The sequence below is a fragment of the Sphaerodactylus townsendi genome, linkage group LG04 (assembly GCF_021028975.2).
Source record: "Sphaerodactylus townsendi isolate TG3544 linkage group LG04, MPM_Stown_v2.3, whole genome shotgun sequence".
NCBI classification, from domain to species: domain Eukaryota; kingdom Metazoa; phylum Chordata; class Lepidosauria; order Squamata; family Sphaerodactylidae; genus Sphaerodactylus; species Sphaerodactylus townsendi.
In genome coordinates this window covers 68,314,063-68,329,570 of record NC_059428.1, presented here as the reverse complement: position 1 = coordinate 68,329,570, position 15,508 = coordinate 68,314,063, and the positions used below count along the sequence as shown (strand labels likewise).

At 39.6% G+C, this 15,508-nt stretch overlaps 1 protein-coding gene across 8 annotated transcripts in view; it reads left to right on the top strand.

Moving 5' to 3' along the window:
* The window catches only part of ERG (ETS transcription factor ERG), a 156,456-nt gene that overhangs the window by 95,233 nt on the left and 45,715 nt on the right, over positions 1-15,508 (top strand). Inside the window, exon 1 of one of the 8 annotated variants that reach the window (XM_048495146.1) lies at positions 8,241-8,369. The exons of 6 other annotated variants lie outside the window; for them this stretch is intronic. In XM_048495146.1, the coding sequence (XP_048351103.1) occupies positions 8,352-8,369 (18 nt within the window). In that variant the 5' untranslated portion in view covers positions 8,241-8,351. Of the gene's footprint in view, positions 1-8,240; positions 8,370-8,610; positions 8,712-15,508 lie in introns of those variants that run through there. One more of the 8 variants, XM_048495150.1, reaches the window with a different exon arrangement.

Genomic DNA, 15,508 nt, shown 5'->3' with positions numbered 1-15,508 from the left:
ATAGGCTATTGTTCATAAGTCATTGAGAGAGGATGAAAGATTGGAAGTTAACAATGTATGATGAATAAAGGATATGTGCAAGCCTAACTTTGAAAGAAGAGAAAAAAGTTCCATGCTCCAAAAATACATTAGATACAATCCAGTGTGTGTAGTGGTATCATAAGGACTTTCACACTGTGGCTGTGGGGCCACAGAACCGCTTGCATTCATGGTTCTTTGCCTGCTACAGTTGACAATGGAAACCAGCTGCATTAACTGTTGTGGGAAATAATTAGGGTGCTGACTAGATGTGGTGTTTGAAGATGCTGTTTCACATTACTGAAAAGCAATTACTTTCTAAAGCCACAGTTGGTTGTTGTATACAAGTATGTTGTATACAAGAATGTGATCTTTGTAACAGGCTGTATTCATGCCATTGTATACAAATGTATTCATATACTTGTATTTGGGCTGAAAACCGAAACTGGATCCATGGGGGCAATCTACTAATTGTTTTACTGTAAGTAAATGCTTTTCTGTAAGTAAATGCTTTTCTGTAAATACATGTTGAATGGAATGCTGATCATGACAAATTGAAATGGACCTTGTAAAGTTACACCAAAATGGCAGATGGTGCTATGACTTCATTTTCTATCAAAATTACTAGTAAAAATGCTATGAGACAGTTTAGTGTCTAATGTTCAAAACAGCCAAAAATGAAGTTAGTTGTTATAATTCTTCAACTTCAGAACACGTTATTATAAAAGAAAATAGTTTTTTCCTATTTGTGCTTGGAAGGAACATTGTTAGGCATGCTTACAGAAAAAACCAAAAAACCAAAACTGGATCTCAGTCACATTGTATAACAGCCACAGCATGTGGGAGAGGGGAAAAAAACCCTTGGTGGCCAAAGGGTGACAGCTCTGACTTGTTAAGAATGATCTGGATTAGTTCCAGTATTTCTGGTTTGCTAAATTCAAATATTTCACATCTGTTTCATGTTTATAGTCACTAAGAAGCACAGTCAGTTTACCATCCCAATATTAGACACTTGTCTACTCCTAGAAAGAATCTAGCTTATGTCTAAATAATTATAATTATTCCCATACCCCAGGTTTTCAGATAAAACATTTTTTCTGCATGCTTATTTGAGAGCAAGCCCCAGTGAACTTAGCAGAAGCTAGTTGTATATGAATGTATGCAAGCTTCAGCTAAAGCTACGAAGTTATGGATCCAGTTGGTTTTCAGAATGCCCTGTGGTGGGATCCTAGATCCAATGGTGATCCCTTGATGAGCTGGTGGAGGATTGGAATGTCTGGTTCTCCAAAGCCATTGAGATCACTCCCCAGTGTCTTCTCCACCCTTGTGTTCACCAAACTCCCTGGTATACTAAGGAGCAACTAATTGTGAAACTGGAGCTGAGATGGCTAGAGCAAGGTTAGTGATATATTCACAATGAAGTTACAAAAACATCATACAGGACTTTATGAAAGCCATGAAAAAGAAATTCTATGTGGCCTCTATTGTGTCTACTAGGTCTTGCCTGACACAATTATTTAAGGTAATTCGGTCCTTGAAATCCCTCGCTATAGGATCTAAAAATGTTAATAATTTGGCCATTAGCTGTGAGGCTTTTGTGAACTTTTTTGTGGACAGTTTTGATGCTCTACCACAACCTTCTGGTGACACTTGATAAGTAAAGAAACTGTAGACTCTTTGGCCATTTTCAGGTCTACTATTGGACAAATTCAGTCTGCTCTCACAGGCTGATGTTGACAAGGTACTGGCAACTGTGAAATCTACCACTTACCCCCTGGACTTTGGAAACAATGGGGGATGGGGCACCCCCTTTGGGAGTCCATAACTTTGAACCTCCTGAACCAAACCTCACCAAACCTGGGTAGTATCATCAGGAGATTTTCCCAAAAAAATCTCTGAAATTATGGTGCTGCTAACCTAAAAACTGTGCCCCTTGCAGGCCCAAAACCAAAAAACACTAAAAATACAAAAAACCCACAAACGAGGGGTGGAGCTTTCGACATGTAATGGGGGGGGGGTTGAACCCGAGAACCCCCCTTACTTACATCCTTGAAAGGGTGGTTAAATAGATTTATGGAGAATAGTCCATCAATGGCTACTACAGTAATTAAAGGGAACTTCCATATTCTAAAACTTTTTTCTTGTTTGTGGCCCTACAAAGCAGCTGGTTGGTCACTGTGTGAAAAAGAACGTTGGTCTAGATGAACTACCTGGTTTGTACTAGCTATGCTTTTCTTACATCCTTATATTGACATTCTGCAATAATGCCATTCAGTGTCCATAGATACAGGTATGGACTTAAGGAAGTAGTATAGAGTCAGAAGAATGTGTGATGGTCCCTTAGATGAAAGAGGAGAAGGATGCTGGTCCAAAAACTCTTCTCAGTATGTCCAATGTGAAGTAGAAATGAAGTGAGTTAAACTAAAGGAAGGTAATTTAATCACGTGTGCTCTGAGAGAAGGAGACATTATATCTGCTGATTGTCCAAGTATTTAACTTACCTAAAGGTTTTACTGTAGAACTCCAAGCACCATCTAGTGATTAAAATGCATATTTGCATTCATGCTCATAGAACTCAAAATTGTGGTTGATATAATTTCCATTTTATACAACATGTAGTCTGATTCGTTCCATTATATGATTTGAAGAGAATGCATACTTGTTATAATTATTGTAGTAGTAGTAGTAGTAGTAGTAGTAGTAGTAGTAGTAGTAGTGATTTTATTACAGCCATAGGCCATCACAATTTCAAAAATATATCCTAAAATCCCATAAATACACTAATAATTATACCAAATGTAACAATCTATATATATAAAAAGCTAACAGTGTTTTTGTTGATGACAGTATACCTCAGTAACTGCTGGGCCAATTCCTCTGAAAATTCCCAGCCACTATAGTCAGCCAGACAAGAGTGTTTTTAGATGTTCACATACCTGAAATTTCACACCTGGCCCAGGTAAAATGCCTTTTTCCTGGCCCTCCCTGGTGAAGGACAGGCAGCTGCCTGTGTGTAACTGTCACTTTTAGAATGTTCGTGCTGCTTAGAATGTTCACTCAGACGGCCAGATATGAGCAGTGAAAACAGTACACAGGCAGTAACTCGAGTGGAGGTGAAACACATACACACACATACACATGAGGGAGAGGGGAGGGAGGGGGAGGGAGGGGTGGCATGCAAGGGAAGAAAGGGAGGGAAAGGAAAGGAAAGGGACGGAGTGGGAGGCATGCAAGGGAAGAGAAGTGAGAGAGGGGAGAGAGTGAGGGGTGGCATGCAAGGGAGGGGAGGCAGGGGCCAGGCACCCTAGATACCCTGAATACTGCAGTTACAGTTAAGAAAACCAGGCACGCATTACTGAGGAGTAAGCTCGGTACAGCAACTGTGACATACTTTAAATGGCTGCGTCGCGCCCCTCAGAAGGTTTCCTCAGAAGTGACACCCATTGCCACCAACCAAACTTACTCCTAGGTAAAGGATCATGACCAGCTAGCCTAGATGTGTGGGAGGGGTGCCTTTCCATCCCCCCCAAGGAATGCAGGTACACACATCAATGACATTGCACAGTATCAGGCTGCGTGTTTGCATGAGCACGTACTGCTGGCCTCTGCAATTGATTTGCTGCTACTGTTCCTTTTCCATTTCACCACAATAAGCCACAACAACGCGTGGCTGGGCTACGCTAGTGTAACATAAAATTCACACACTACACTTTAGCTTGATCTGTAACTAATTTCTTCCTTGAAATAGTAGCTAAAAACATAAAAATGGCCACCTTAACAGTGACCATAGGGAAAACATCTGCCAAGAAAAAACACAACTTGTCATCCTCCTGACCATCAATCTACATATATAAAAAGCTAACAGTGTTTTTGTTGATGACAGTATACCTCAGTAACTGCTGGGCCAATTCCTCTGAAAATTCCCAGCCACTATAGTCAGCCAGACGAGAGTGTTTTTAGATGTTCACATACCTGCAATTTCACACCTGGCCCAGGTAAAACACCTTTTTCCTGGCGCTCCCTGGTGAAGGACAGGCAGCTGCCTGTGTGTAACTGTCACCCTTAGAATGTTCGTGCTGCTTAGAATGTTCACTCAGATGGCCAGATATGAGCAGTGAAAACAGCACATAGGCAGTAACTCGAGTGGAAGTGAAACACATATACACACATACACACAAGAGAGAGGGAAGGGAGGGAGGGAGAGGGAGGGAGGGGTGGGTGGCATGCAAGAGAGGGGAGGCAGGGGGGCCAGCATCTTGATATGACCCACCTACCCTAGCGGAGGGAAAGGGAAGGGAAGGAGGGGGAGGGGTGGCATGCAAGGAAAGAGAAGTGAGGGAGGGAAGAGAGTGAGGGGTGGCATGCAAGGGACGGGAGGGAGGGGCCAGGCACCCTAGATTCCCTGAATACTGCGGTTACAGTTAAGAAAACCAGGCACGCATTACTCAGGAGTAAGCTCAGTACAGCAACTGTGACATACTTTGAATGGCTGCATCACGCTCCTCGGAGGTTTTCCTCAGAAGTGACACCCATTGCCACCAACCAAACTTACTCCCAGGTGGATCATGACCAGCCAGCCTAGATGTGTGGGAGGGGTGCCTTTCCATCCCCCCCAAGGAATGCGGGCACACACATCAATGACATTGCACAGTATCAGGCTGCGTGTTTGCATGAGTACATACTGCTGGCCTCTGCAATTGATTTGCTGCTACTGTTCCTTTTCCATTTCACCACAATAAGCCACAGCAACGCGTGGCTGGGCCCTGCTAGTCTATATATATAAAAAGCTAATAGTGTTTTTGTTGATGATGGTATACCTCAGTAATTGCTGGGCCAATTCCTCTGAAAATTCCCAGCCACTATAGTCAGCCAGGCGAGAGTGTTTTTAGATGTTCACATACCTGAAATTTCACACCTGGCCCAGGTAAAACACCTTTTTCCTGGCGCTCCATGGTGAAGGACAGGCAGCTGCCTGTGTGTAACTGTCACCCTTAGAATGTCCGTGCCCTTAGAATGTTCACTCAGGTGGCCAGATATGAGCAGTGAAAGCAGTACATAGGCAGTAACTCGAGTGGAAGTGAAACACATACACACACATACACACGAGGGAAGGGAGGGGGGGCGAGGGTGGGGTGGGGTGGCATGCAAGGGAAGAGAGGGAGGGAGAGGAAAGGGACAGAGGGGGAGGCATGCAAGGGAAGAGAAGTGAGAGAGGGGAGAGAGTGAGGGGTGGCATGCAAGGGAGGGGAGGCAGGGGGCCCAGCATATTGATATGACCCACCCACCCTAGCGGAGGGAAAGGGAAGGGAGGGAGGGAGGGAGAGGGGTGGCATTTTGTGTTCCATTGGTGGAAAACTTAGTCTAGATACATTCCCTTAATATTAAATATATAACTCTAACCTTATCTCCATACCACTGTTCAAGCTTCAAGCTTGTGTACTTGGAGTGAAATGAATCACTTCAATTTCTGCCTTCCTGCTGACTTCACATCATGAGAAACAGCAGCAGTTAGTAGATAAATGCCTCTTTTCTACTTTTCTACTAACTCTGTAGTTTATAATGCCAATAAAGGCTTTGGAATTGGAATTAGAAACAGCAGCTCAGATGACAGTCAGATTACCAAGGTATCTGTAAGACAGCAAGCACATGTTGGAGCAAGGGGAGTACAGCCACCACCACTACTCCCACCGTGGCTAGCTTACTGTTTTTATGGGTGGCTGCTATAGTGGTGATTGTGCCTTCTCTTCTTTGTGAACAGCTTACTATTCCCTGGATGCTTCCTGAATGGTGGGAAGCCCAAGCTGCCATTAAGGGTTGAAGGGCTACTGGAGAGGACCAGAGGCGTAGCTAGGGAAAATGGAGCCTGGTGCAAAATCTGAGTTTTGCTGCCCCCCTCCATGTTTGTTTGTGCTTTTTGTATTTTTTCAGTGTTTTTTCAGTTTTCGGCCTGCAGGGGGTACAGTTTTTAGGCTAGCAGCATCAAAATTTCAGGGTATCTTTAGGAAACTATCCTGTTGATACCAGCTGGGTTTGGTGAAGTTTGGTTCAGGGGATCCAAAGTTATGGACTCCCAAAAGGGGTGCCCCATCCCCCATTGTTTCCAATGGGAGCTAATAGGAGATGGGGCTACACCTTTGAGAGTCCATAACTTTGGACCCCCTGAACCAAACATCACCCAACTTGGGTGGTATCATCAGGAGTCTCCCAAAAACTCCCTGAAATGTTGGTGCTGCTAGCCTAAAAACTGCATCCTCTGCAGGCCACAAACTGAAAAACACTAAAAAATACAAAAAACAAACCTGAAAATTTTGCTGCCCCCAGGCACGCGCCCGGTGCAACGTGCACCCCCTGGCCCCATTGTAGCTCCATCTCTGAGGACAGACCCTTTATTCCCATCCCTGACATGAGGCCTGTAGTTTATCCATCTTCCAATCTCTGTCTCAAGGTGAAAACAATCTTCCAACCATAAACCCTCTAGCTCAATGGCTTTCCTGGAACACAAAGTATGTTCCACATTGGGGAATAATGCTCAGAAGAGCCTTAGGTAGCATAAGGCCAAGCCAATTAATATAACTGTTCTAGACCTTGATATAATGATGGCATTTTGGTTGTGATGCGTCTGAACAACTCAACCATGAAGTGTCTTGTGAGATAACAATAAGCTGCAATTCAAACTTTATGCTTGCAAAAATTAAGTCTTATTGATTTTCAGAAGAATTTAAATGTTGATCACTGTTTTGTTGGATTGCAGTAAAACTGACAATATTGCTCAATATCATATTTTGGTCAGGAAAACCAAGAATAACCCTCCAGTCAAGAACTTTTGATAATGCTAAAATGTTTATGTAAGATAATAGCATAGCATTTGTCATTTTTGCTGGCAATATGCTTTATTAAACATCATAATGATCCAGTGCTTTATCTTTTAATGCTTTATTTTAATTCTAGCAGTTTTTAGTAGAGATTCATTAATTGGCTATGTATGGTGTTTTATACATTACAAGAATTTTATTTATCACATTTCTATCCTGCCCTATCCCAAATGGCCATAGCGTTTAAACCCTCAGCTTACCAAGCAAGTTGAGCAAATCTTTAGCATGAAAGCTTGAAACTGTCTTTGTCAGCTCAGTTTGGTAACATAAAATTTGACATTACTATTTCTGGATCACCCAAATACATAAAGGATGAAATCCAAGAACTCCATTTCATTATCAGAAGGAGCCCTCTACTGGACAAAATCTATCTTCATTGGCAAGAGAAAAGAGCCAGCATGAAGCAGTATGTCCATGGGGGTCAATAAAGTAATATGTTGATGAAACATCCAGTGCTTTATTAGGACAAGAACAACTTGTATTAGGACAAAACCAAATTGTCTAATGACATTGCAGAACTACTTACTATAGTTCTCTGAAGTCAAGTGCTGTCTTCCCTTTATAACACACAATCTCTCTCCCTCAGCACATTCTTCCACTTGATTGATGGTCATAAGAACATAAGAGAAGCCATGCTGGATCAGACCAAGTCGCATAAAGTCCAGCAGTTTGTTCACACAGTGGCCAAACAAGTGCCTCTAGGGAGCCACAAACAAGACAACTGCAGCAACACTGTCTTACCCATGTTCCTCAGCTCCCAATGTAATGAGCATGCTGCTCTGATGCTGGAGAGAATATGTATTTCATCATGACTAGCATCCATTTTGACTAATAACCATTCATAGCCCTATCCTCCATGAACATGTCCACTCCCCTCTTAAAGATCCTGAACAGAGCTTCAGGGTATTGCTAATAAGCACAATCAAACAGCTCTGGAAGGTTGTAAACAACTGACTTTAGGCATTTGCTCAATGATAAGATTCTCTATTGTAGACATGGTGCCTTTCATTGATGTCTATAAGGTTGCAACAATTTACTCCCAATCTAACTTTGGCCCTAAATCTGTAATTCTCTGGAGAACCCCGCATCACTTTTGGCCCAGTTCATGCAACATCTGTATCCTGCTTCAGTGTGGCAGATCATATTTACTGCACATCATATCACACCTGCTGACACTGTCATAGCCAATTGACATTTTAAAAAAAATCTTGTAGCTGCATATCGGCAAGAAAAACAACATTGTTTTAGGACCTCTTATCTTTTAGCTCCCAAATATCCTGTTTCTTCAAACTGCAGTAGCCAGGACCAATAGAAACCTCTTCCTGTCACTGGCTGACTTCATTTCCCAGAGTTAGCACAATCTCATCCGCTCTAAATAACTTCATAAAAACTTCTTTCTGGTCAGAGTGAAGCAATAATTATTATTGAAAATTATTAGCAATCAATAAACTAGATCACATTATGGCGAGCACTATTAAGGTAAGAAAGGGAATATCTTTTTAATAGATTCTTTTTAAAAAATAATACTCGTTGAGTTCCTTTCTGAACAGCAATAACTAGAACTGGGCAACACCCCCACAGCCACAATAGAGGACAAGAAGATTTCCTTTGTACTGCCTAGTAAATTTCCTTTTTCCTATTCCAACTGTCCACAAGGCTTAAAAACTTGAAACTCAGAAAAAAATTGGGTGGTTTTTTTTTCAGTGTTCAGTGCTGTGGATTATACTTGCAAAGCATTTTTGAGGGAAGACCTTCTGAATTTTCTTGTTGACATCATTTAAACAAATTTGGATATGTATCTGGATTAGAATCTGGACAGCTGTAAGGGGGGAAAGTAATTATCGGGAATTTAAATTGAAACAATCTTTTATTCTTTTGCATTTTTCCTTTTAGGCATGGCTACAACTGTATGTTCATAGGAATAAAGAAATACTTGTTCTGATTTTTTTGTCATTCAGATATTGTTGATTTGGTTTTATTGGTGTTGTTTCTAATATGCAAGAAGTGTGATAAATGATCACGTTGGTAATAATTCAGTTGATGTCTTAGGGTATATTTTTAAAGAACATCCTAAGTAATTTAATACGTTCTTAAATTTGTGATCCATTTCTTCGTTCCTTTTAAAAAACTTGTGATGGTTTTGCTGAGTTTTAAAGTATTTGTTGTTCAATTAGATTGATCCATGCATAGCGTGTATTTCAGTAATATGCTGCAGTGAGCGGTGATTAATTGCTGCTATAATGAGACCTGTGTTGTTTTAAATCTGATGAAAATGAAATGGGATTTATATGAATGAGATATTTTCCATCATCACTTACCAATTCTATTCATGCAAACTATTAAACATTTTTATACATTTCTCAGGAAACTGGGATATTTATATTATAATAATCACAACAAAGCTAGAACAATAGACTGTGATCCCAAGAACATTTTACTGGAACGAAACTATATTGAATAAAATGGATAATTTCTGAGTAGATCATTTAAGGATGTGCTCTCTAAGGCTGCACTTTTAACTGTAGGATTGTTGAACTCAGTGGAACTTATTTTTGAGTAAAAATGCATAGAATTGCACTTTAGATTTAGCTTGAGTTTGTTTCTTGTTTAAGCTTCACAATTTTCTGAGATAGCAGAACTGTCTATCAAAGCTTTTGTATTGCCAAATATTGAAAAATCTCAGTGAAATTTTCACTGTATGGCTGGAAGATCTTTTCCCTTTTATAACCAGTAATGTTTTCATAATTCTGTCTACTGACATCAAAATTCAACTTTGTTTTGCATGGTAATCCCTCTAATTTGTTGGGGGCAGGGGGTTAGACCACTTGTGCAGGCTTACACTTAAAAAATGGTGATAAATATACATACTCCTCAATCTGTTGGCCCTTCACATGTATATACTTGAGTCTTTTGGCAGAAAAACTAAGTAATAACTATCACAACAATGTGATGCTTTGGAATTTTGTTAGCTTATGCTTTTGTCAATAAAGAGCTTCACACTAGGTTACATTCTTATTTGTTGCAAACAAACTGTAGGTGTTTGTCATCTGCCAGTTTGTACATTATTAATTCTTCAGAGCAATTTTATAGATAGTTGGAAATTGCAGATAAATTTTGTAAACATATAGTTGTAAAATATTAGAGTTGAAATAGGAAATTTCTGAAAAATAATCCTGGAAAAAGTTAATCTTCTATCTGGATCAATTATATTCTTATTCCATGTACTACAGTCATCAGATATTTGAATAGCTGCTTGTTTAAATCTTTGGAAATGTGTTTTAAGCCAATTTAGTCATATTAAAATCAAAGAGCTATTATTAAACTGTTTTGGTTAGAATAATGACCGCAGTGTACAAGCGCTGAACATATTTCTGCATTCAAAATAACTTGTACTTTACAAATTACAATAAGACTGATCCTCAGTTTATATGCTTTGAACCTGAACATTTTAAAAATGATTGCTGTGCATAGGAGAAGAATAAAATCAATTGCTCTTAAAAATACAATTTGCTCTGGTTTTACTGCCTAAAAATCATGGGGCACTTTCACACATGCAAAATAATGCACTTTCAATCCACTTTCACAATTGTTTGCAAGTGGATTTTGCTATTTCACACAGTAAAATCCAGCTGCAAAGTGCATTGAAAGTGGATTGGAAGTTCATTATGCTGCTTGTGCGAAAGTGCCCATGATTATGCTGTTTTCACTGGGATGCTATAATGCCATAATAAATAGGTTCATCGTTTTTAAAATAAAAATTCTAACACAATTCCCAAATGGGTTATGATCTGCAGCATTCGGACATAGTAGACATTGGATCCTGGCTAGATTTCTGCAGGTATGATTGTAAATTTTCTATGATTTCTCCCTCCTATGACTGACCAAAATGCCTACACCAATAACCATGGCAAGCTCTAGGAGCAACTTGGGGAGATCAGAGGTCTCCCTGGGGGTGGTAAAAAAAATTGCTCCCTCCTTGCTTCTTTTGCTCCTGGAGCAGTTACAGTTTTGAGATAAAAGTCTGTTAGTACTTCATATACTGCAAATTGGTTCATATACTTCATATATTTCATATACTGCAAATTGGTTACTAATTACACATACATACATAGTTTATTTACGGTCATTGACCAGCAAGATCCAAAAGAATTAAAATCATAAAATGTACAGATATTACAAATATACTGATTAAAACAGTTAACAAAATACAGACCTCAGGAACTCAGAACATCAGCTCAAGATAACAAGTGGAAGGTTTACTAATTACACTTGTAGATAGTTGACTCAACCTATACATATACCCAGTCATATTTTAATTGCTAGTTTCCTTTTTTGGGGGTAGTGGTGGTGATTTGATTGAATGTTTTGGTGTCCAAGATAACATACTTACATATCTGTAATGAGCATATTTGAGGGTTGAAAGGTAACTACAGATATATAGTTGATTTCTGTATAATTGCTAAAGGCATTGCTTGAGCCCTTCGGGGGAGGGCGGTTTAGAAATAATAATAATAATAATAATAATAATAATAATAATAATAATAATAATAATAATAATAATAATAATAATAATAATAATAATAATAATCAGTGTATGAAATTTAGTTTGTAAAATCATTTCTAAGGCTGAATTGAATTGCATTAAGAAAGGTAGATGACACTGCATTTTGAGACCTGAAAAATATTATATTTAAAGATATGTGATGACAATATAGGGCAGAGTTCAGCATTATCAATTATTTCCTCTTTCCTTATTTCTAGTGTTACACATCAGCATAAAAACAATTTATACACTTTCTCCTTTATTTGTATAATCCCTTTCTCCTTAAGTATATCAATCCACTTACACATATATTTACCTCCAACAAGGTAAATAGTACCAGTAGTCAAAATACAATCCTTGTGTCCTATTCAGAAACAGATGGATTTTTCTCCCATGGAAATATAAGGATGCATGGCTAATCAGGCAAGACCCTTTCCCTTGGCTTGTAAAATGTTGGCTACATTAGAACTGGGGTGTACGTGTGTTGCTCTTTAGATAGTAAAATTGCTTTCATTTATTTTAGATGGTAGTTTGCTTTGACGTTATGCAAATGCTTGTTATGGTCCTAAATTCTAAGAATCAGGCAATAACTATTTCCTCTTTGAGACCACAAGCATAAATCTTCAGCTCTTCATTTGATGTACATAGCAGGAACACATAAGGTGTTTATCAAATAACTATTAAAATTTAGTCCTAGCCCATTGCTGATTGCACCTGTGGATGATCCAGATTTTTGGCATTTCAGTTAAATGAGATTCTCCAAGTAAGAAATGTCTAATGCTTGATTTATTTTTTAAAAGAAATAATGCATAATATTTATCCAGGAGGTCCAAGAGATTTCATTAGGCCTGTGATATCAAATCCACAAGATTAAACTTCCCTATAATACACTTGAAGGCTCTTAAAATGGGGGGAAAACTTATTTTTATGTGATTGTAGTATAAATAAATGTGATTAGCTAAGTACAACAAAGTACTGTTTACCATGCTGAAGTGATCCTTATTTATAGAAAATTTGTTAAGTGGAAAGAAAAGAAGGAAGGGAGGAGAATCTCACAGTTATCCCATGCTTTAAACCAATTGGAATAGTTATTTCAAGTTTAGGATTTGAAGATAGTTTGGTTTTGGAAGGAATCATCACAGCTTTGTAAATTTTTCAGATGATTGCCACAATTCTGTATCATATAACAGCTTGGGTAGTTGGTAACCTAAGCTCTCCCAGTAGCAAACCCAAAGGTATTATTATAGCAGTAGAGAAAGAGGCTACATAATAATAATGGCATCAATCCTCATAGAACACCTAGCAGCTGTCACCACATAGATTACTGTAATGCACTGTACACTGGTCCCTCTTCAGAAACAATTCATGAACTCCATTTGCTGCAGAATTTTGCAGCTCAGCTATGGAATGTGCTTATTTGTCCCACTATATAGTCCCTCCATTCCACTAGCTGTTCATCAATTACTGGACTCAATTTAAAGTTCCGGCTATTACAGCAGAAACCCTTCATGAACCCTCCTATCTGCAAGATCATCTCTTCCCTATGCTCTGCCAGGTCATCTTTGCTCACCTAAGTTAGGTATTCTGCAGGTGCCAGTCTTAAAAACGAGCAAAACCAGCAACTGCCTGCACACCTGCTTTCTCTGTTGTGGCCCCCACTTTGTGGAATGACCTGCCTGAGGAGATCAGGACGGCTACCACTATCATGGCTTCCCACAAACTATGCAAAGCTATGTTATTCAAGAGGGCTTTTCTAAACAGGCAATAGACAATGCTTCACAAAGTTACTTGGACAAATTGCTTCACAATGCTTCACAAAGTCACTTGGACAAATTACTAGGGACTGTGGTCTATACTACTGCATATAGTTGGAACCCACTATGTAATTCTGCATCATTTAATGTGTCATGGTATTGAATGGTATGTTTAATTTATATACCGCCCTCCCCCCGAAAGGCTCAGGGCGATGCACAACAACATATTAACATCAATAAACATAACATCGTAGAACAACCATCAATAAATGCGTCAATAAACATAGCATCATAAATCATACCATTGTACAATAACCATCAATAAACACATCAATAAACATAGGGTCAATAAATATAGGATCATAACATCATAAACATAATATAAATATAGCAACATAGACATAGCATTATAGTACCTATAAAATCCATACAATATAGTAATAATAGAACATATAAACATCATATATACAATTAAATCAATTGAGACGAGTTTACCATGAATTAACAATAATTCAATAAGCAGATGGTGTCACCATATAAAGGAATACAAAGGTAAAGATATAGCCATGCCTATTGGACAGCATAGGCATGTTGACACTTGTACTTTCCCTCATTTCTGAGTTATTTTTTTATATATATCTGGTTGGTTCTACAACAAATGCCACTTTATTGTTTACTGAATATCTTTTGACTCACTATGTGCAATCTGTTTTGAGCCCCTCTGAGAAAAATGGACTATAAACAATGTAAGAGCAGCAGTGGCGTAGTGGTTAAGAGCAGGTACATTCTAATCTGGAGGAACTGGGTTTGATTCCCCGCTCTGCCGCCTGAGCTGTGGAGGCTTATCTGGGGAATTCAGATTAGCTTGTGCACTCCCACACACGCCAGCTGTGTGAACTTGGGCTAGTCACAGCTTTTTGGCACTCTCTCAGCCCCACCTTCCTCACAGGGTGTTTGTTGTGAGGGGGGAAGGGCAAGGAGATTGTAAGCCCCTTTGAGTCTCCTACAGGAGAGAAAGGGGGCATATAAATCCAAACTCCTCCTCCTCCTCCTCCTCCTCCTCCTCCTCTTCTTCTTCTTCTTCTTCTTCTTCTTCTTCTTCTTCTTCTTCTTCTAAATAAAACAAAATATCACATATTTCTCTCAGTGCTGTTATAATAACCATGTGTTGAAGACATTAATCAGTCTACAGTAATAATCTTTTTGGGTGGTGTAAATCTATTGGCCCCAATGGAGGGCTTTTTAGAGGCAGGGAGGGGTTTTACTGTTTTCTGTCTCCCTAGACCTCTGGAAAGCCCTCCGGAGGCAGTGAGGAGGCACAGCAGCAGTGCCATTCCTGGCCATCTCCACGGTCTGGATTGGGCTGTAAGTGTTCTTGTGTAAATTTGCTCTGGTCCTGTTTTGTGTTGGGATCTTTTTAGTGTGTATCATTCCCTTAATAGAGCTGAGTAGGTGGAGGATAAATTCTCCATTTATTCCAATGGGAGTGTTTTTAGCCACTTACAAGTTACTTAGTTGTCATAATTTTATGTTGCTGAGAAATGTGGCTTATAACACCTGGGGAGAATAGTATGCCATCTTAATTGGCCATTTCTCTAGATCCTCTGCACACTATATTCTGCAATTCCTGCCCTTTCCACCCTTACATCAATATTATTATAATGTGTACCTCTTATATGGACTTGAGGAAATTATATATACTTTTTCTCCTGAGCTGGAAGATATCTTCTAATCAGGGAGGAAAGAAATGATTCTTTTTTCCTCTTCCTCTTTGGAGTGGGATCACCCCCTATCTTATTCCTGTGTCAAGGGGAGAAGCAGCATAGTTAGGTGACATCTGCATATCTGTGCTTTCTCTAGCCTTTTCTCCAATTATTTCTCTGTCTTTTCTCCTTTCCGCCTATTTCTATTGCTTCTCAGCTTTACCTCCCTGTCTTCATTCATTTCCACCTTACCAGGAAAACAACCATGGCAGCTCACAAGCCATGGTCCATGAAGGTCCACCCCCTTTTTTCTCCTAGCCACTGCCAGCTAGCCAAGTCCACCATGCACAAGGGTCCTGACTTGGAGGATCTTCTCTCAGAGGTTGAGTTAGCCTTGCCTCTGGAAGCCGGGATGTTGATGGATGCCTCAAGCATGCCAGCTACAGCTGCTTTCCAAGGGGAAAACACAGTGATGGCCACTCCAGCACCTTGACCAAAAAGTGCAAAAAATGGACAAGTTGGCCCCCGCAACTTCAAACTGCTGCTCCTGAGACTTTGAGGACTCTAGCATACTTTTACAGTATGCTGCTACACTCAAGGAGACCCTTTCTCACTAGC